This window comes from Vicugna pacos, chromosome 1 (genome assembly GCF_048564905.1).
Source record: "Vicugna pacos chromosome 1, VicPac4, whole genome shotgun sequence".
Classification (NCBI taxonomy): Eukaryota; Metazoa; Chordata; class Mammalia; order Artiodactyla; family Camelidae; genus Vicugna; species Vicugna pacos.
This window is the reverse complement of record NC_132987.1, coordinates 16,257,396-16,280,094: the sequence shown is the minus strand read 5'-3', so window position 1 is coordinate 16,280,094 and position 22,699 is coordinate 16,257,396. Positions and strand designations below refer to the sequence as shown.

General features: G+C 42.5%; 1 protein-coding gene across 1 annotated transcript in view; it reads right to left on the bottom strand.

The window, feature by feature from the left end:
- Positions 1 to 7,165: 7,165 nt before the first annotated feature.
- The window catches only part of PCCB (propionyl-CoA carboxylase subunit beta), a 53,331-nt gene continuing 37,797 nt past the window's right edge, over positions 7,166 to 22,699 (bottom strand). Inside the window, exons 10-15 of the mRNA XM_006216043.4 lie at positions 22,085 to 22,208; positions 10,258 to 10,365; positions 9,907 to 10,007; positions 9,419 to 9,517; positions 8,469 to 8,568; positions 7,166 to 7,482 (exon numbers count right to left, since the gene is read on the bottom strand). Of these exons, the coding sequence (XP_006216105.1) occupies positions 7,361 to 7,482; positions 8,469 to 8,568; positions 9,419 to 9,517; positions 9,907 to 10,007; positions 10,258 to 10,365; positions 22,085 to 22,208 (654 nt within the window). The 3' untranslated portion in view covers positions 7,166 to 7,360. The remainder of the gene's footprint in view (positions 7,483 to 8,468; positions 8,569 to 9,418; positions 9,518 to 9,906; positions 10,008 to 10,257; positions 10,366 to 22,084; positions 22,209 to 22,699) is intronic.

Sequence of the window (22,699 nt, the reverse complement as noted above, 5' to 3'; positions counted from 1 at the left end):
GGCTCGTGGTAGTCATCCTGTTGTTCCTACAAGGTAAAGCTTCAAAGAGGTGACTTCTTGTCCTGCTGCAACAGAGTGATGAGGCGTTTCCCTTTTACCAAAAACTGAGTTTGTTCTTTCAGACAACTTGTTAAATGATGGCAAAATTGCCATATCATTTATCAGTGAGGCTTTACCTTTTTAAGCGAGAATACTTTTAAAACTAGCTCATCAGTTTTTTTAACACTTGGATATCCCTGGAGAGTAAGGGTGGTCAAGTTGGCTGTGGTCTAAGGGGAAGCGCTTGTGGGCTGAGTTTCGGAGGCAGCACTCGCGGAGCAGCAGCTGGGCCCCAGCACTGCCTGAGTCCAGGCCCTGCGCTCACACATGGTCACTCCCAAGCAGTGCCCTTAGGGACCACTGGTACTCTGCTTGGCTGCGGAAGTGAGGGTTTCTCTTGACATTGCCGCCAGATGTCACTCTGAAAAAAACACCCTACACTTCATGGACCTGGCATGTTCTTTGCACTACGGGAACGAGATGGCCTAAGATATCTGTGCAGGTGCGCTCTCCAGGCAGCCAAGGAGGGAAGGTGACGAGGATGGTCTCTGTGGCAGCTCATCTTGAAGGTAACGTGCTTATGAGATTGTGTGACTCCACCTCAGGATAAGCTTGCAAACCTCCTAGATGTGACTTGACTGTGACCTGTTGGCCTTGCTCCCAGAAAAGGATCTACCAAACAAAGAACAGTGTCTTCATGGGAGACAAAGGCTTAGTGGCCGCTCAGGCGCATCAGACCAAACTCAGGTAAGGTTCCATCCCTGCCCTCCTCAGTGCCTGGCCGTGTAGGGGTCTTTACCCAACGTCACTTTTTAAAGGACAGCTTTCTCCTCCCAAGGATGCGTAAAGGAGGCATTTCTGGTCACAAGGACGGTAGGAACATTGTCAGTACCAACCTACCACAGTGCCATGTTTTCCCAAATGTGCAGGCTTTGTGGACCCCACAGAGGCCCCAGCCTGAGGCTCTGCCCATTGAAGTGGCCACAGCTCCTGCTCGGAACAGAGGGGATCCCACGCTGGCAGAGGAGGTGCAAGAGCGTGAGGACCAGTAGTTTCACTGGAAGAATAAAGCCACAGCCCTCCAGAAATCCTCTGGAACCAGAGGGACATAAAACACATCCGTCAAACAGGTGATGTCTGGATTGGTTCAACAACTCCATTAAGGGTGTTGGGTGAGAGACCTTCACAGGCATCGCTGGCTGGGCAAACCGTATCTAAAGCACCAGCAAAAGGCATCAGTGCATCCAGAGGCAGAGGAGTGGGCTGGGGAGACCAAGACACAGTCAGAAGAGAAGCTGGAAACACGATGCAAACACAAGTCCTGGAAGGCTGCGTCGTGGGTGGGCTCCCGTTACTCCAGCAACTCAGAAGGACGACTGGCCGCCGTGCACGAGGTAGGAAAGCTTCCCAGACCCGGCAGCTCCGCAGTCCCCAGTGGGGCGGACCACCACTTTCCCCACTCCAACCCTTCGGGGTTCAGACACGCCTGTGGGGTGCAGATCACGGCTCTGCCACTCGCTAGCTTTGCGGCTCAGGGCGAATTAGTTTACTTACTAAAGGCGGGGACAGTTCCAGTAGGACACTCACAGTGCCTCCTACCCTCACCTCAGCCCTCACCATGTTATCTGCTCTCAGTCTGCAGACAGGCACTTGTCAGCGCTCCATTCAGTAAACCCAAGACCTTTTTCTTTGTCCTTCTAGGGCAAGGCCACCAGTTAGGAAGGGCATTCCTGAACAGCAGCTGGTGAGAAGACTTGCCACCATTCTCAAGGCATTCTGTCCTCCGCATGGCCTGGTCTGTTGACAGAGCTTCCGAGGTCTCGCAGCTTCATGTCTCCTTGGCCACCAGCTTTTCAGAGGCAACTTCTAGTACCATCTCCCCCGCAGGCTTCCAAAAGCCTCTTGCCCAAGTGCTTTACTGGGCTGTTTCCTGTACCTTAGAGGCGGCCCAGCCATACACCCTTCTCAGCATCCAGATTTTACAACCTGGTAAGATACTTGTTAGACCCCTTCCTCAAAAGGCAGGGGAACCCCATAAGCTTGTGTGTACTTTTATTTTTGTATGGACTATAGCACACTCATCCCCAAAACAGCCAGATCCTAGGTTGGCACACCCCAGAAATTGGATTGGCCAGGCTATTTTAAGCTATTGAGCCTCGTGCTAACCAACCTGTGTGATTCTTCCTTAGCCAGGAGGCCTCTGAAAGCCCAGGAGTCTCCTTTTCCCAGTTTCCAATGGCTTGCAGTCTTACTGCTGGTGCCAAAAAGCAGTACCAGGAAACTCTGCCCCTAGGAACTCACCACCTAGTAAGAAGACAAAAATATACATAAGCCAAAAAATAGGAGGGGGGTGAGGAATGCACAATCAGGTGCTTAAAAAATAATTGTTATAAGCAGTCTGAGCTCGCAAGTTGAGATGCACTAATGGAGAACAGGCCTTGTGCATGAGCAGGTTGGAGCTGCTAGAGCAACACAGTGTCCCAAGGTGGAGGTGACAGGACTGGGCTCAGGAAACGCACTAGGTGAGCAAGGGAGGGGCAGACCAAAACCTGTGTGGACTGAAGACTGGAGAGCAGGGTACTAGCCACTGCAGGTGCCGGAGCAGAGGAATGCAACAAAATCTGGACCCACAGTCAGTCTACCAGCCCCAGACAAGGCTTCCGGCTTGGAGGCCACAGAGACCAGTGAGGGCCCTGGTACCAGCACTCAGAGCCCAGCTAGAGTGGGAGGTTCCCAGTCTCCAACTGGAGGGGGAAGAAAGATGCTCAAGAAAAATAACTCCAAGGGCATAAACCTGGCTACCAGGCATGTGGGGGTGGCTGGTGGAAATGGGGAAAGAGGATGACAGTCACATACTAGCTAAGGTCAAGTTGAGCTTAAAATGATGCAATATCGAAGCAGGGCTTACAGACCTTTGAAGCTAAGTGTCTGGAACAAGGGAAAGTCACCAGGGATGGGAGGACCCAGGGCTCTCACCATAGAGAAAAGCACACCCCAAGGGGCACCCTGGAGCAACACCCCATGCTTCAGCCTTTATGCTGAAATCACTTAAAATCACCATTTCTAGCATAACTTGTAATGCTTTATACATACTCAAGGATGGGGGGGAAACTGTAAAGTGGTCTACACATACAGGACTTTGATTCTTTCAAGTTGATAACTTGAAAGAATCTACCCAAGTTACTAATCTAAATAACATGTACCTTCAGTTTAAAACCAGAACTGCAACAAAAGTCTTGAACTTTAGGTTTGTTGTTGATAAAGTTGTAGCAGCTCTGAAACTTGTATTTATTGTAGGACTGAGCAAATGAGTAAAACACAGCCGACCTCGAACAACGCAGGTTTGAACTGCACTTATAAGCAGATTTTCAGTAACGAATACAGTACTACACGATCTGCAGTGGGCTGAATCTGTGGGCGCAAAACCATGGATACAGAGGGACCACGAATAGGGAGGCCAACCATCAGTTTTACACAGTTTTTCAGCTGCTGGAGGGTGAGCGCCCCTAACCCCAAAGTGGTTCAGAAGTCAAGAGTATATTGAAGATAATAGGAGCCCGTTTCATCCACGTGGGAGAAGAAAGACCTAATTGTGGAATGAAAGGAAGGCAAAGAAAAACCTGTATACTGGACTAGAATTAAAAGTTTCAACTGAATTCATGATTCTTAGAATATATGTAATATATATATACATATACATATTCCCCATGTACATATATATATATTTGTATAAATATATCCTAGTCTGCTAAAAATACCTAGAAGCAATGACACTCCAGTATTAATGTGGAAACCTGGTGCCAATGTTAGCTTCTAAGTGACATCTACTAAAAGAACTCTTACAGAAATCACTGATTCTGGAGCAGGGCAAGGAAAATATAAGACGAGCCTGGTACATTATCCTTAGTCAAAGAATGGAAGTGCACAAGCAATTACTGTGACATATCAAAAGGACTGAGGAACTAGCTTGAAGGAGCACCCCTCCGGCCATATAAGGAAGTTTTGAGCATCAAAATGAATAATAATATATTTCTGAAGAACCCATGAGTCTACTTTTTCTTGGTTGAATGATAAAATATATTAACTCACTAAAACAAACATTTATGAAACACGATGTACCAAGCACAGATTTCAGTTATGAATAATAATATACGATTCTCAATCTCAAGAACACCTTGGATTGGAGAATGAATGGGGCAGGGAGAAAAATGTAACAAACAAGTATGTGTGTTTGAAAATCTGATAGGGTGATAACATAATAAGGAAAATAAACTATTTCAGGAAAAATGTTTAAAACTGAACAAATATTTTGAGACTAAATTGTACTTAAGAAAAAAAAAAACAGAAGAGAAAGCTCTTCCTTCCAGTAGAGCACCAAGTAATTAAATGCAAATATGTTAGGGTTAGATTGGAAGAATTAATATTGTTAAAATGGCCATACTACCCAAAGCAATCTACAGATTTAATGAGATCCCTATCAAATTACCCAGGACATTTTTCACAGAATTAGAGCAAATATTCCTCAAATTTATATGGAATCACACAAGACCCAGTACTGTTAAAGCATTATTGAAGAAAAAGAATGAAGCTGGAGGAGTAACCCTCCCAGATTTCAGATAATACTATATATAGAGCAGCTACAGTCATCAAAACAGCATGGCATTGGTACAAAAACATGACATACGGATCAATGCAACAGAATAGAGAGCCCAGAAATAAACCCACAAACTTGTGTCAAATTAATCTTTGACAAAGGAGGCAACAACATACAATGGAGTAAAGACAGTCTCTTCAGCAAATGGTGTTGGGAAAATTGGACAGCTGCATATAAATCAATGAAATTAGAATACTCCCGTAATCCATACACAAAAATAAACTCAAAATGGCTTAAAGACTTAAACATACGACAAGACACTGTAAACCTCCTAGAAGAAAACATAGGCAAGATATTATCTCACATACATTTCAGAAATGTTCTCCTAGGGCAGTCTACCCAAGCAATAGAAATAAAAGGAAAAATAAACAAACAGACCTTAATTAAACTTACAAGCTTTTACACAGCAAAGGAAACTATAAGCAAAACAAAACAACAACCTACGGAATAGGAGAAAATATTTGCAAAAGATGAGACTGACAAGGGCTTAATTTCCAGAATATATAAACAGCTCATACCACTTAATAAGAAAAAAAAAAAACCAATCCAAAAATGGGCAGAAGGCCTAAACAAGCAATTTCAATGAAGATACACAAATGGCCAATAGGCACATGAAAAAATGCTCAATATCACTAATTATCAGAGAACTACAATGAAACTACAATGAGGTATCACCCCACACTAGCCAGAATGGCCATCATTCAAAAGTCTACAAACAATAAATGCTGGAGAAGGTGTGGAGAAAAGGGAACCCTCCTATATTGTTGGTGGGAATGTAGTTTGACGCAGCCATTATGGAAAACAGTATGAAGGTTCCTCGAAAGACTAAAAATAGGCCTAACATATGATCCAGCAATCCCACTCCCAGACATATATCCAGAGGGAATCTTTATTCAAAAACATACCTGCACCCCCGTGTTCACAGCAACACTATTTACAATAGCCAAGACAGAGAAACAACCTAAATGCCCTCTGACAGATGACTGGATAAAGAAGTTGCGGTATACTTATACAATGGAATACTACCCAGCCATAAAAAATAATAAAATAATGCCATCTGCAGCAACATGGATGAACCTGAAGGTTGTCATTCTAAGTGCAGTAAGCCAAAAAGAGAAAGAAAAATATCATCGGATATCACTTATATGTGGAATCTTAAAAAAAAGACAAACAAACTTATTTATAAAACAGAAACAGACTCACAGACATAGAGAACAAACTATGGTTACCAGGGAGGAAGAGGGTAGGAAAGGATAAACTGGGATTCGAGATTTGCAGACACTAACTACTATATATAAAATAAACAACAAGTTCATACTGTATAGCACAGGGAACTATAATCAATATCTTGTAGCAACTTATGGTTAAAAAGACTATGAAAATGAATATATGTATATTCCTGTATGACTAAGTATTGTGCTGTACACCAGAAACTGACACAACATTGTCAACCAACTATACTTCAATAAAAATATATTTTAAAAAATAATGATAATGATAAGGTTAGAAATATAATATTTTACAACCAACATAGAATAGTTGATTGAGGCAAGAATTACCAATGGATACTAAAAGTACTGGATGAAAGTATGTTGACAGGCCTAAAGAACGCCCCCTAGATTACTTATCAATCACAAAGAGAAAATTGCAAATGCTGTAATGTTTGCAGCCACCATCTTAAACCAAGGGACCAGAGTCAATTTTATCAATAATAGGAAAAACTAACATGTGCGTCCTAATGTGATACGAGGGGAGAACAGTCTTGTGTATTACACTAACCTGGATCTAAATACCCATAAACAATCAGAAAACCCAAGCTGAGGGACAATCTACAAAATAATTGCTCAACACTCTTCAAAAATGTCAAAGTCGTGAAAGGCTATGTAAGACAATGAGCCTTGTTTCAAAGGCAATAAACATTGACATTTTGGGGGACAAAAGGTCATGATTCTGTAACTTAAATGGGTCAGTATAAATAATAATGATATATTTATGTAAGAGATGAAATGTAGAAACTGTTAAGAACTGGAGAGTCTAGGTGAAGGCATACAACTCCTGCAACATTTTTGAAAGTTTAAAATTTTCCAAGATAAACATTTTAAAATGTGAGAACACATTTCTGGAAAGAAGTTGGTACAGGGCCCTATGCCTTCCCCTGAGCATCTGTGCGGGCAGAGACACGCAACACCAAATTTCTCCTTTAATCCTCAACAATTCCTGGAGGAATTCAAGGACAAGGCACAGTATTTAAATACTATACCATTTTAAAGTAAGAAAACTGAAGCCTAAGCAGATAGGTACTTTGCTCTAAAAGCTCATTTTACCTTTAGAGAAAAAAATCAACTGGGGAAAGAAAGGAAAATAATACACAGAGATGTCAAATAGGGGTCAGCTCTAGATGACGATATGTGGTATTTACTTTACAGTTTTGATTTTTCAGATTTCTACCACAAAGAAATTATTCTCAAAAAATACCAGTTAAGATTTTTAATAAACCAAATAATTTTACAGTAAGGCGCAAATGAAATCTTCCCAGAATTTAATAAACTTAGCCATTCCAAGTTTTACTGGTATTTAGGTTCCCAGATATCATGATTGCAAAAAGGCAGGGATGGGTGCGAATGGCCAGGCAGTGACTAGCTCCCGGTTAATTTTTCCCTGATTCATTTACAATGGAATATTTGCATGTTTCCTCCAAGGGCGTTGCACCTTCTTGCTGGCCAAGACATCCAGGTCACAGCAGATCCGGGCGCGTGTGGTGGAAGGCTGGATGATGTCATCCACAAACCCTGGTGAAGCACAGAAAAGGCAGCAGATCATCCGCATCCCCAGGTGCTTCAGCCCGAAGTCCTGTGCTCAGCCTGGGCAAGCAGTGTGAGCCGGGCCCAGCTGGATAGGAGAAGGACTGATCCCAGGAGCCCCCTGTTCCTCTGGCAGGTCCCAAACTTCTGGCCTAGGAACACTTGGCAAGAAAAGGAAAATCCGACCCCCTCCCTACCAAGATGAATTCAATAGAAAACAAAGAAAATGCGCTTTTCTTTTTAAAACATCACCACAATTCCTCCCATCCCGTACGGAAGCCCCTCTTGCAATGTTACTCTGCCACTCCTCCCACCAAGCAGCGGACTGTGTTTCTTCACCTGGCCTTGCTTTGGCCAACGGAATGTGGCAAGAGTAACACTACAGCTTCCAAACCTAGGTCTCAAGCCGCCTTGCAGCCTCCCCTCTCGCCCTCTTGCCGTCCTCGGGACACCCCATAAAGCAGCGTGGACTAGCCTCCCTGAGAGGAAGAAACCCTGCGGACACAGTCTAGCTGACAGCCAGCGCCAACCAGGTGAGCAAGGCCATCCTACACTCTCCACCCCAGTCAGGCTGCTTGTTGCCTGACGGACCCCAGGCAGGACCAGCAGAACCACCACCCAGCTCAGCCCAGACCCAACCACTGACCCTCAGAACTATGAGGAAAAGGGAAAAAAAAAAAAAAAGAGGGGGAAGTGGGGTGTTTCAGCCGCTTTGTTCTGGGTTGATTTTTCACAGTACTGGGTGACTGGAACAACACTAGGAACTTAAGCCACTTCGGCCCTGTTGTTCTAATCCTGGTTACAAAGCAGCCCGCACAGGCCCGATGCCCCCAAGCGACGGCTGCCCAGGGATCAGCCAACCCTCCCTAGTTTCCAGATGCAACTGGAAGGGCACAGGCACACTTCCTGGAGTAAAATAAGAAGCAAATGACCCAGCTACTGAGCGAAGCTGCCCTCCCCGCCACGGGCCCGACCTCTCACAGCTGCAGGAAAGGGGTTGGCGAACTTCTCGATGTACTCCGCCCGAGCGGCCTCCACGTCCTCGTGCCCTTTGAAGATGATCTCCACGGCGCCCTGCCGGCAGGGGACGTAGTGAGCGACCCGGGGGCGACACCCTGGGCAGGCCTCCCTCCGCTTATCCTCACTGGGTGTGCTTCCCATCCTGGTAAATCAAAGTGCACTGGAGAGAGCGACGCGCCAGCTCCAGGTGGACACCGCCAGGGCCCAACCCCCGCACCCCGGAGGCTGTGATGGATGCTCAGCGGTGGCCGCAGGGACAGGCAGCCCAGGTTCTGTCCTGCTCTCTCCAACTGCACTTATCCTTTCCTGAGCCCAAGATGTGCGGCCTATTTCCCACTGTTAATCCATGGTCCCTTCATCCAGGGAAGGAAAATGCTGTTTCCCTTTTTCACTATCCTGAGCCCAAAGGACACAATTCAGTGGCCAAATGTGGGCAGACTGAACTGCAAAGGTAGAAAAATGGAGACTGAAAGATAAGCCTTTGTGTCAGAACCCCTAAACGTCAGCCTGGGGAGGCAGGCATCTGGAGTTACCTGGTTCAACCCCAACAGCTATTTCAAAGCAGGAAAGGAGTGGGGAGCAGGCCGCAACAGGAAGCGCCCTGCCCAGAGTCACCAGGGTCAGGCAGGACTACATTTCGGCCTCTATGGGCTAAAAGCAGCGGCTCTGGGGCCCTGCCTGGGAGATGACCCAGCCCTCTCCCCTTTACTGACATCTCAAACCCACTCCTGGCTCCTCCCACCTGGGTATGAAGAGGGAAGGAGGCCCAGAGGGGCCTTGCCGAGGTCTAGACCCTTGGAGTCCTGGTCACCCCAGAGGCCCTGGCCACCCTCCAACACTTCCCAGCTGTGCTTGGAGCTCCTACGGGAAAAACCCAGGAGAAGGGAGAGCAAGAGGGCCTCACCTTTGCTCCCATGACTGCGATCTCTGCTGTGGGCCAGGCGTAGTTGATGTCACCACAAAGATGCTTGGAGCTCATGACATCATAGGCTCCACCATAGGCCTACAACAGATGCTGAACGTCAGAGCCTGAGTCAACCAGACCACGTCACTTTAAGTCCCCAAGAAGCCACTGAAATGAGGACAAAGAGCAAGAACAGCCCTCCCTGGCTCCTGGGCCAATGTCCGTGAGGCCAGGCAGCCGGGGCAGACAACACGGGGCACAGCCCACAGGCCTGGCACAGTTAGTGTTCACTGTCCCTCCCGGCTTTTCCCCACCGTTGCGCTCAGTTCCCAGAGATGATTCCCGCAGGTGTGTCTGCAGGGCTGTGATTCTGTCCTGGAGACACTTTGTAAGGGCGAGCGAGGTGTACTCCTCCTTGCAGCCCGGCTGCAACTCCTGGCCCTGCTGCTGGGAGTGTGGGCTGGCAGCCGCCTGCGGGAGCGCCTCACCTTCCTGGTGATGACTGTGACTTTGGGCACAGTCGCCTCAGCAAAGGCGTAGAGAAGCTTGGCGCCGTGCCGGATGATGCCCCCGTACTCCTGCGCCGTGCCTGGGGCGTGAGGAAGAGTTACCAGACACCCACAGAGGTCCTCATGAGGTCCGTCTGCCACTCTCAGCTGTGAGGCCTCCCCCCTCCCCAGAGGGCCCGGAGAGGGCCACCCCTCGCACAACCCCGTCTTCCGGACACCCAGAAATACAGAGAAGGCACAAATCCTCAGGGAACTTTGCAAGATCTCCAAATAAAGTGGGTCCCTCATCAGGCAAAACCACCTCTCCAGGCCCCTCTGTCAATAACTTACCAGGCAGAAAGCCAGGGACATCAACAAAAGTGATGAGGGGAATATTGAACGCATCGCAGAACCGGACAAAACGAGCCCCTTTCACAGATGAATTAATGTCCAAGCATCCTAGAAAGACAAAGATCGTCCAGGCTGAGCTTCCAGTCAATTGCCAGTCCCACCCACACCAGGAACGTGCCCTCAGCAGCCATGCAGAGCTTGTTTCAGAGGCATCAAAGTTTCCTCATCAGAGAGCGGTAAAGGGGCCACACTCCAGGAGAAACAGGGGAGACAGGAGAGCCCACCTGGCACTGGCCAGACGGCCCAGGAGTGGCCTCAGCCCTGAGGGCACGGGGTCTCCTGCTGGAAGCAGAGCCCAGAGCAGGGAGCCAGTCTCTGCCTTGTAAACAGACGGGCTGCTCCCACCTGACACACAGCGGGCCTCGTCCCTGGAGACAGCAGTGGGAGGTATCATTCAGGGGCTGGTCTTAGAGAGTCCCGGCAGCTTTAAATCAGACTCTGGCTCCACCGCTCACAGCTGTGAGCTGGGAAGTCACCTTTCTGAGCCTGACAGTCCTCACTTGACAAGGAGGGACGTTACCACCTCCTACCGCAGTTGTAAGGGTTAAAGGAGATTGTATCTACAAAGTGGCAATTACAAGAGCTCACTTACTAGTAAATTCCCCTCCTGGAACAGTTTCCGGAGTTTGCCTGATCCCAAACTGAGATGAGAGAAGAATGCAGACCAAAATCTCTCACGGACATAGATGCCAGAAGTCCCAAGCTATCACCGAATCAAATCCAGCAGTATATAAAAACGCTGACGCACCCCGACCAAGTGCAGTTTAACCCAAGAATTCAGGGCTTAACATGCAAAAAGCAACGAAGTTATTAAATAAAGGAGAAAAATCATATGGTCACCTTAAAAAATAAAAACATCTGAGAAAAACCCAATATTCATAATGAAAAACTGGAAGCATGAGAGAACTTCTGTTATCTGATAAAGAGTATCTACTAAAAAAAAAAACAAAATGATATACTCATGGATCAGAATAAATCAATCCCCAAACTGATCTACACCAGTGCTGTCTGAAAGAACCTTCTATGACTGATGAAAATGTTCTCTGGCTGTGCTATTCGACATGGGAGCCACATGTGGGGACTGAGCACTTGGAATATGACTAATAAGGGACTAAGTTTCTAATTGGATTTAATTTTAATTACTTACACTATTTTAATTATTTTAGATTTAAAGTTTAATAGCTAGCATACTGGACAGATCTGTATTTTCAAGCAATTTCTATCAAAACCATAGGGAATTCTTTTGTAGAAACTGATACACAGATTCTAAAATTCATATGGTAATACAAAGGAGACAGAATAGTCAAAACAATATTTAAAAAAAAAGGGGAGCAAAATCAGAAGACTTGCACTAGCCGATTTGAAGACTCACAAAAGCGTGATTTCTCAGTCTTGCACTGCCAACATTTCGGACAGGATAATTCTTTGTTGCGGGGAATTGACTTCTGCACGTAGGGTGCACGGCTGCATCCCGGGCCTCTACCCACCAGAGGCAGCAGCACGCCCTCCCCCCACCCCCACCATGACAGCCAAAAAACGTCTCCAGCATTCCCAAATGCTCCCCGGATGGTGAAACTGCCCCTGGTTGAGAACCACCAAGAACTATAAAGTTACAGTAACCAAGACGATATGGGAGAGTTACAAAGGCAGGCAGAAACAACAACAAAACAGGACAAACTGTGAAGAAACAGACCCACGCAACTGATTTTAGACCAGGCACCAAAACAGTTCATTGTGGGAAGCAAGTCTTTATAATAAATGATGATGGAACAATTAAATATTTGTATGGAAAAAAAGAAAGTAGACTCCAGTTTCAATCTATAATCTACACACAGAAATTAACCCAAAATGGATCACAGATCTTAACCCAGAACTACAAAGCTCCTAAAAGAAATACAGAATTATCCTTGAAACCCTGTAGTAGGCAAAGATTTCCTGGACACACAAAGTTTTAATCAGAAGTAAAAACACTGATAAATGGAACTTTACTAATTTTTTAAAATAATGTGAGTCAAAAGACACCATTAAATAAACAAGCCACAGACCAGAAAAAAAATATTTAAAATACCTATAACTGACAAAGGACTCACATCTAGAACATATAAAGAACCCTAGAAATCAAAAATAAAAAGATAAACTCAAAAAATAATAACAGGCAAAACCTCCCTCTTGCCAAATGCATTTTCTGGAATAACAGAAGTGTTTTATACCTTGTTTTAGATGGTGCTCACAGAGCTGTATACAATTGTCAAGTTGCCGGAAGCCATCCCAATGAGCACGTAGAAGCTGTGATTTTATTGTGTGTAAATTACAACTCAAGAAAAATGTTTTAAATCTCCTCTCCTCCTTGTCTATTCAAATCTATGTTAATGACCTGAAATAACAAATGTGAGTGATGAGTATCAGGATGAAGACAATCCTAAAGGGAGAAAGCTCAAAATATACAAAGAGGCAAGAGTGAAAATTAACAGGAAGAAAAACACAAGCAGTGCAACCAATACAGGACACAATCACTGAGGAAATGAACATAGTCAGAAATGGGAAACCTGCGGCCCCAAGCTGCCAAGAGTGGGCCCAGGTCCCAGGACTCCGCCTCATCATCTTGGGCCCTGGCCCCAGTCGTGTCGGAGCACCCGGCACCCAGAGTGCCCGCTGGGCCCTGGTTACTTCCCTCAAGGAAGAAATGAGAACCAGACCAGAGGCCTCCTCTGTGAACCTCTGCAGCTGCCTTTTGGACACATCATAAACATCACAAAGAATTAATGAGCCAAGAAAGAGGGACGCCAAGGACCCACCATGGAACCGAGTAGTCAGACTCCAGCCAAGGCTGGGGTGACCCTGGGACAGACATTCTAGGTATCTGCAGATCAAGTTTCCAGAAGGAGCCAAGCGGTTTCTTAAAAAGTGAGCTCGTGAAAGCACACCAGAACTGCAGGGCGCCAGAACCTGCAGATGTGGTCATGGGACAAGAAACATCTTTGAGCAGACACAGGAAATCATGTGAAGTCCACGCCAGGGGCAGACGCTGCTAAGAGGAGGAACTAAAGAGATACGTGAACAGTTGAGAATTTACTGTAGGAACAAAATGCATTTTCAGTGTGTGTAAATTTCTAACTTTAAACACTTTCTCAAAATAACAGAATGGTGGAATAGGCAGCACCATGCTTCTGTCCTCAAACAGAAACATCAAAAAGCAAGCAGAAACTGTCAGAACCAACTCTATCAAAACTCTGGAACAGGCACAAGTTTACACCCAAGTAAAAGCTGGATCAAGAAAAAGGAACCTTAAAAACTGAAGGAAAGCTTTGTGGCATTTTGAATTACACTTGCCCCACACTCTCCCTGGCTCTAGAGAAAGCAAAGAAGACCTCAGTCAGAAATCACCATGTTGGTCTGTTCTAACTTGTCTAGGGGCTAACTGAAAGATGGATGCGAGATCAAAGGTCTCTTCACCTAATTCAGAAATCACCTAGGCCAGAAAAGGGGCAGGCACTGCTCAAAAACACTGTAAGGCAAAAGAGCAACCTACAGGCATCTGGGGCAAAAGGTTACAGCTGAGATCACCTGAGGCCTGGGAGGAAACCACCAGGAAGAGAGGGGTTTTCTTGGAGGGGGTGGGGGATGGAGGCAGGGGAACTAGGGCATTCCAGAGTACTCGGGCACACAAGGGACTTCAGGAAGACACAGGTATGGCTAGAGCCAGACACATGCTCTGAAAAGACCTGAGAGGGAGAAGTTAGAAAATACCCTGAGATGAATGGAAATGAAAACGTAACATTACAAAAGACGTGAGAAGGCCCTAGGCGTTAACGTTGGGTTGATCCCTAAACTCACTTTAAGTCTGGCTAAATGCTGAAGGAGAGCCCCGGTTCAGAGTCAGTTTGCAAAGACCAGGAGAGGTGTTTTCTTATTTGTCTGTTTTAGCACCTGGAGTTCGAGGTAATCTCTGTCAAAACACTAGCTGGAACCAAGCTAAGGAACAGAGACTTCAGTCACTATATACAGCAAGGAATACAGCCTCTGCAAACATAGCTGGGAAAAGACATAGACAACTTGACTACTACAGCATTCAACAATCAACAAAACAACAAACTCTGGAAAAACGGGAGATTTTGAGTCCCAGAGTTACTACATCATAACATTCAAATGTTCAGTTTTCAACAAAAAAATAAACAAATCATACAAACAACCAGGAAAGTACAGCCATTCAAATGAACAAAATAAATTAAAAGAATCCATCCCTGAGGAAATGCAGATCACAAAATTACTAAACAAAGACTTAAAAACAACTGTCTTAAATCTCAAGGAGATAAAAACATGAAGCACTAAAAAATCAGGAAAACAACGTATGAGCAAAACAAGAATATCAATAAAGAGACAGAAATTACAAAAAGGAACGAAACAAATTTTGGGGCTGAAATGTGCAACAACTGAAATGAAAAATTTGCTACAGAGGTTAAACAAGACTGGGGCAGCAGGAAGAAGGACCAGGAAACCTGGAGATAAGAAATTTTTATTCAGTCTGAGGAGCAGGAAGAAATGAAAAAAAGGAAGTGAATAGAGAATAAGGGACCTATGCATTACCATCAACTGAACCAACCTACACAGCAAGGCAGCACCCCAAGGAGGGAGAGAGAAAGGGCAGAGAGATTACTTGAAGAAATAATGTCCAAAAATTTCTCAAATTTGGCACAAGACGTAAAGCTACAAATTCAAGAAACTATAACTCCAAGTAGGACAAACTCACAACCCACACTGAGACACATTACAGTCAAATTATCAAAAGACAAAGAGAATCTGGGAAGTAGCAAGAGAGACGTGACTCATCCACACACAAAGAACCTTTAGTAAGATTACCAGTTGATTTCTTAGCAGAAACCCTGGAAGGCAGAAGACAATGGAATACATATTTAAAGTGTTAAAAGAATAAAACTGTCAACCAAAAACTCTCTACTTCACAAACTGTCCTTCCAAAATGAGGGAAAAATTAAGACATTCCTAAATAAACAAAAGCTGAGGAGTTCATTACCAGTAGGCCCAACCTACAAGAAATGGTAAAAGGAGTCCCAACAGGTTGAAATGAAAGAATACTAGACAGTGTCACAAAACTGTATGAAGAAATGAAGATCTCCAGAAGAGATAGTTACATGGGGAAATATAAAAGACAGTATTATTATATTTTTTGTTTGTAACACGAAATTGTGTGGGTTTTTTTAATTTCTTACATGATTTAAAAAACAAATGCAGCCCAGAAAGGTTCACTGAATTCTACAAAACATCTGAAATCGAAATTACATCAGTTCTCTGTAATCTCTTCCAGGAGACAGAATCAGAGGAAATACTTCCTAAACTCGCTCTAGGAGGCCATCATCACCCTAATATGAAAACTAGACAAAAGCATTACAAGGGAAGAAAACCACAGACCAATGTCTCCCACAAACAGATGCAAGAATCCTCAACAAAATATTCAGCAAATCAAATCCAACAACATACCAAAATACACTACCTTCCCAGTGGAATTTATCTCAAGTATGAAAATTGATTCAACATTTGAAAAACAATTCACATGATCCATTAATTCAACGGGTTAAAGAAGAAAAATCACATGAACCTATCAATAGACACAGAAAAGCATTCACAAAATCCAATATCTACTCATGATAAAACTGAGCAAATGAGAAACACAGGGGTACTTTCTCAACTTGATAAACATCTACAAAAACCTACAGCTAACAACATCATACCTAATGGTGAAAAACTAGAAGTTTTCCACTTAAGATTAGGTACAAGGCAAGAACGTGCCCTCTCACCACTCCTTTTCAAAATTGTATTGGAAGTCCTAGCTAATACGGTAAAACAAGAAAAGATATAATTTTGATTGGGAATGAAGAAATCTGACTGTCTTTGTTCACAGATAACATGACTGTATATATAAAAAGTCCTAAAGAACTAACAAAAACACAGCTGAAACTAATGAACAATTACAGCAAGGCTGCAGGATACAAAGTGAACTTACTGAAGTCAATCACTTTCCTATATACCAGCAATGAATTTGAAACTAACAACACAATGCAAGTTACATCAGCACACTCCCCCCCAAAAAGAAATATGTAAGCATAAATCTAACAAAATACAAGATCTGTATGAGGAAAACTACAAAACTCAGATGAACAAAATGAAAAAAGTTAAATAAGTGCAGAATTATTCCATGTTCATGGATAGAAAGACTCAATATTGTCAAAAGGTCAGTTCTTTCCAACCTGATCTACAGATTTAATGTAATTCCCATCAAAATCCAAATAAGTTATTCTGTGGATACTGACAAACTGATTTCTAAAGTTTATGGAGTAGCAAAAGAACCAGACTAGCCAACACAAAACTGAAGAAGAAAAAACTTGGAGGACTGATAATACCCAACTGCAAGACATATAATAAATCTGCAGTAATCAAGACAATATTGGTGAAATAAACCAAAAGAACATAATAGAGAGCCCAGAAATAGACCTCCATAAATGTAATCAACTGATCTTTGACAAAGGAGCAAAAGTAATACAATGGAAGAAAGTCGTTTCAACAAATGTGCTGTAACAACTGGACATTCATATGCAAAAAACCTGATGTAGACCCAGACATTATACCTTTCACAAAAATTAACTCAAAATGCATCCACAGACTTAATATAAAACACAAAACATAAAACTCCTAGAAGATAACATAGGAGAAAACCTAAGTGACTCTGGCATGATCCATGAGAGAAATACTTGGCTAGCTGGACTTGATTAAAGTTAAAAACTTCTACTCTGTGAAAGACATATAGAAAATGAGAAGACAAACAAAAACTAGGAGAAAATATTTGCAAAATACATATCTGATAAAGGACTGCTATCTCACACATACAAAGAACTCTTAAAACTTGTGAAAGAATTTCAATCTAAAATAGAACTGGTGGATATAAAGGAGAACCTCACATGTGCCCTCAGAAAGACAAAACTTAAAGACTAAGAACGTGATTTCCCTTAAATGCCTGATTTACAGAAAACTGACAATGCTGACATTTTCTCAGATGGGGGATTGATCAGGAGATGTCTCATATCAACCTTGGAAAGTTTTATGAACGGGAGATGACCCAGGTCGAGTTGGTCTCATAAAGTGGGCTGAACTGAGCTTTGTTTATGTGACTGGACTAGTTTTGTCTGCTCAGGAAGCTTTCAAGGCTGGTCTCTATTTGTTTTTTATTTTAACTGACTCTAACTGCACTCTCCCTTCTTACATTTCCTGTCCATAAATACAACCTGCCCCAAACCCTCGACGCTCTCACTGGTGGGCTGCTACAATTTGCTTGTTCTGAACTGCAGTTCCTCTGCTGTTCTTGAGTAAACTCGTATTTCTGAGATTGCCTCCATCTGCCTTTCTATTTAGGTCAAACTCAACAAGAAGAAAGCAACCCAAGCAGGGAGGGGATAGCTCAGTGGTAGAGTGTGTGCTTAGCGTGCACAAGGTCCCGGGTTCAATCCCCAGTCCCTCCATGAAATAAATAAATAAACCAGTAAACCAAAGTAAGCCAAACTACCTCCCCCTCCTCAAAGGAAAAACCAAAACAAAAAGAAAAAAAAGAAAACAACCCAAATAAAAAACTGGGCAAAAGACCTAAACAGATACCTCACCAAAGAAAAAAACAGAAATGGCAAATAAGCATGCTCCATATCATATCATCAGGGAAATGATGCAAATTAAAACAAGATACCAGTCCACACCTACCAGAACAGCCAAAATTCAGAACACTGACAACACCAAAAGCTGACAAGCATGTGGAACACCAGGAACTCTCATTTACTGCTGGTGGGAATGCAAATTAGTACAACCACTCTGGAAGACAGTTTGGTAGTTTCCCACAAACTAAACATATTCTTACGATTCGAGCCAGCAATCACACTCCTCCGTGTTTACCTAAATGAGTTGAAAACTTAAGTCCACACGAAAACTTGCACAAGGACGTTTTTAGCAGCTCTATTCGTAGCTGCCAAAACTCAAAAGTAGCCAAGATGTGGCAATTATAAATAATGGTGCTGTTAAAAAAAAATCTATTTCATTTTATTTAGATACGTATTTCCAAAGCTTTTAGATGAACTCTTACGTCTTTTGAATCTTTCTCAAAAATTATTACATTATCTCTAACAGGTATTTTTTAGTAATCCTATGTTAATAATCTGCTGATATGATTTCTAAACCATAATAATATATCACTACCTTAAATGCATTATTGCTTCCTCATGTTTTCACTTAATATCTTAGCTGATCACAACATGTGCAATAATTTCAAGAGCTATTATCGCTTTACACCTGTTACTGGTTAAATGGAAACGTGTCCTTTTGTATCCATAATAATTGTGAATGATTCCTTCTTCAAAATACATTCATCTTCTTCTTGGATAAACTTTCCATCTTATTTACCTCCATCTTATTTAAATATTCATTGATTGGTAATATTGGCCTATGAAATAAAACTACAGGCATACTTAGGAGATATTGTAAATTTAACTCCAGAGAACCCCAATAAACCAAATATCACAATAAAAAAAACCAGTAGCCAAGATGTCCTTAATAGGTGAGTAGATAAATGAACTGTGGTACATCCAGACAATTTAATCTTAACGCTAAAAAGAAATGAGCTATCAAGCCACGAAGAAACCTGAATCATAGAGTATGTAACCTTTTCAGACCAGTGTCTTCCCTGTTGCTAAGTGGAAGAAGATGATCTGGAAAGGCTACATACTCTGTGATTTCAGCTATATGACATTCTGGAAAAGGAGAACTATAGGAACAGTAAACAGATGAGTGGTTGCCAGGGGTCACCAGGTTTTCAATGTTAGGGGGAGGGGAGTGATGAATAGGAGGAGCACAGGAGTTTTAGAGCAAGTGAACTCATTCTGTATGATGCTGCAAATGGCAGGTAACAAATGTACCACTCTGGTTCAGAATACTGATAGCAGGATAAGCTGTGCATGTGTGAAAACGGGATACGTATGGGAACTCTCTGTAGTCTCCACTCAATTTTACTGTGAACCTAAAAAAAGTTCTAAAAAATGAAGGTTTTTTTTTTTTTTAAGAAAATCTATTTACCATGACCAAATGGGACATACCCCAGGAATGCAAAAGTGGTTCAATATACATATAACATGATCCTATAAATAGAAAATCCCAGAGAATCCACAAGAAAGCTACTAAAGCTAATGAATTCAGCAAAGCTGCAGGTTACAAGATCAGCAAACAAAAAGCAGTTGCATAGCTGTCTTTCTATACACCAATAATGAACAAGCCAAAAAGTCAATTGAGAAAGGAATTCCATTTACAACAGCATCCAAAAGAATAAAACACTTAAGAGTAAATTTAACCAAAAGGTTAAAAAAACCTTGTGCAGTAAAAACTACAAAACACTGTTGAAGAAATAAAAGAAGACCAAAATAAATGGAAAGACATTCTGTGTTCATAAGTTGGAAAACTTAACATTGTTAAGATGTCAATACTGTATGAAGTGATCAACAGATTCAGTGCAACCCCGATCAAAATTCCAACAACCTTTTTTGCAGAAATGGAAAAGCCAATAGTCAAATTCAGACAGAATTGCAAGGAGCCCCAAAAAGCCAAAATAATCTTGGGAAACAACAACAACATGAAAAGACTAAAGTACAAACCTAAAGTAATCAAAACAGTGTGGTAGTAGCATATGGCGACATGTAGACCAAAGGAACAGTGCTGAGAATCCAGAAATAAACCCATATATCTGTAGCCCATTGATTTTTGACAAAAATGCCAAGTATATTCAATAAGAAAAAAATGGTCTATTCAACAAATGGTGCTGAGATAATTTCTACACGCAAAAGAAAGATACTGGACCCCTAACTCACGCCATGTATAAAAACTAACTCGAAATTGATCAAAGCTAAATGTAAAAGCTGAAAGCATAAAACTCCTAAAAGAAAACACAGGGGGAGACCTTCATGACATTGGACTTGGGAGTAAGTTCTTAGATATGACTCCAAGAGCATAAGCAACCAAAAAAAAGAGAGAGAGAGAGAGGGTATTAAACTTCACAAAATTTTAAAACTTGTGTGTGTCAAATGACATTATCAAGAAAATGAAAATACAACCTACAGAATGGAAGAAAATATTTGCAAATCATTTATTCTGATAAAGGTTTAATATCCAGAATATACAAAGAACTCCTGCAATTCAACAACAACAACAAAAAACTTCAAGTAATTAAAAATGGGCAAAGGATTTGAATAGATATTTCTCCAGAGATATGCAAATGGCCAGTAAACACAAGAAAAGATGCTCAATATCCTTAATCATTAGGGAAATATAAATGAAAACTACAATGAGAAAATACTTCAGACCCATTAGGGTTGGCTATTATCAACATATACCAGAAAATAACAAGCGTTGACGAGAGTATGAAGAAATTGGAACCCTTGTGAACTGCTAGTGAAAATGTAAAATGGTGCAAACACTGTGGAAAAGTGTGCTATTTCCTCAAAAAAGTAAATCTAAAATTACAATATGACTCAGTAATTCCACAATTAGGTATACACCCAAAAGAACTGGAGAGAGGGATTCAACCAGATACTTGTACACCATATTCACTGTCACATTATTTGCAACATCCAACAATTCAAGTATCCATCAACAGTCAAATGATTAAACAAAATGTAGGATATACATGTAATGGAATATTACTCAGACATGAAAAATCAAACTGAAGTTCTGATATATGCTACAATACAAATGAACCTTGAAAACATTATGCTAAGTGAAACACACTAGACACACAAGAACAAATATTATTTGCCTCCACTTATATGGCATATCTAGAATAGGTAAATTCACAGAAACAGAGAGTAGATTAAGATTACCCAGTGCTGGGGTTAGGATGAAAGGGAGTCTCTATTTGGGATTTGAAAAAAATTTGGAGACTGCAGTGGTAATGGCTACACACATTATGAATGTAACCAACACCACCACATTGCACACTTAAAAATGGTTAAAATGGCAAATCTTATGTTAAACATATTTCACCACAATAAAAAACATCTTTAAAAACCTTCTTCTAAAGACAAGAAAAAACTGCCATAGCAGAAATAAAAGATGAAGTTGGGTCAAAAAGGGAGGGTGTATTCATCCCACACAGGGATTCAAAGGAAACCAAAGAAAGGAAAATAGGAAGGAAGGAAGCAGTATCCAGAGCCCCCAACCCCACCCAGAGCACAGCCATGGAAGAGTCCCCACTGCCCGGCTGTGACCAGGTCTGGCCACATCACCAGAAAGCCGTGGGGCACAGACACAGCAAGATGCTGTTAACTCGTCACGTACCAGCTAGGTACCTGGCACCACTGAAGGCACCAGGGATAAAACTAAGTAAGTAAGACACCAACACCCCTGGTCTCATGGAGCTCAGTTTAGTGGGTGAGTTATAATCTAATTAGGGGGACAGAAAGCAGACCTCTGAAGAAGTAAAGACCTTGTAAGTTGAGGAATAAAGTTATCTATAAACTGGAAAAATTAGGGAAGTATGAAAGAAGCATTTTGAGATGCTTGTTAATTCTGAGAAATTAAGAGAGAAAGGAGCTTTTGCAGCAACACCTATCTGAGTTTTTCCTCTGGCTACAGATGGCAGAAGATGAGCACCGTGGGCCCAGGCAGCCCCAGCCCCCAACAGCACCACCACCGCCCCCCAACCCTAAGGTCCAGGAGAGCTTCTCCCTCCTACCTGAAGCCACCTTAGGCTGGTTGCCAACAATTCCAACAGTCCTCCCGTTCATTCTCGCAAAACCAACGACGATGTTCTTGGCATAATTGGGCATGATCTCAAAAAATTCTCGCTCATCGACCACCTGCAGGGATAAATTTACTCCTGATCTCAAAATGATAAACAAGAGACAACTACGTTACAGAATTACAGACGTTTACGCTACAGGATTACAGACATTTACACTGAAGAATTACAGGCTGGAGGGCTCCCTCCCCACCACAGGTTCCTTCAAGGAAGCAGGACACCAGACAGAGGCAGCACCTCCTCCCATGGGAGGGGAAAACCCTCTCACACGCTGCTGGGGGAGGATAAACCAGTGCAACCTCTTTTAAAGGTTCTATTTGAATTTGGCATATTTATTACACTTTTTAACCTTATTTTGAAATCGTTTCAAACTTACATAAAAATTTCCAGAATAGTACAGAAGAAGTGAAATATCCTTCACCCAGGTTCACCATTTATTTTTACCATGTAAGCTTTATCGTTCCCTCTCCCTACCTGCCTACCCCACTTTTCTCTCTGTCTCTCAAGTTATGTGTGTGTATATACATTTTCTAGCTATATATATGTATA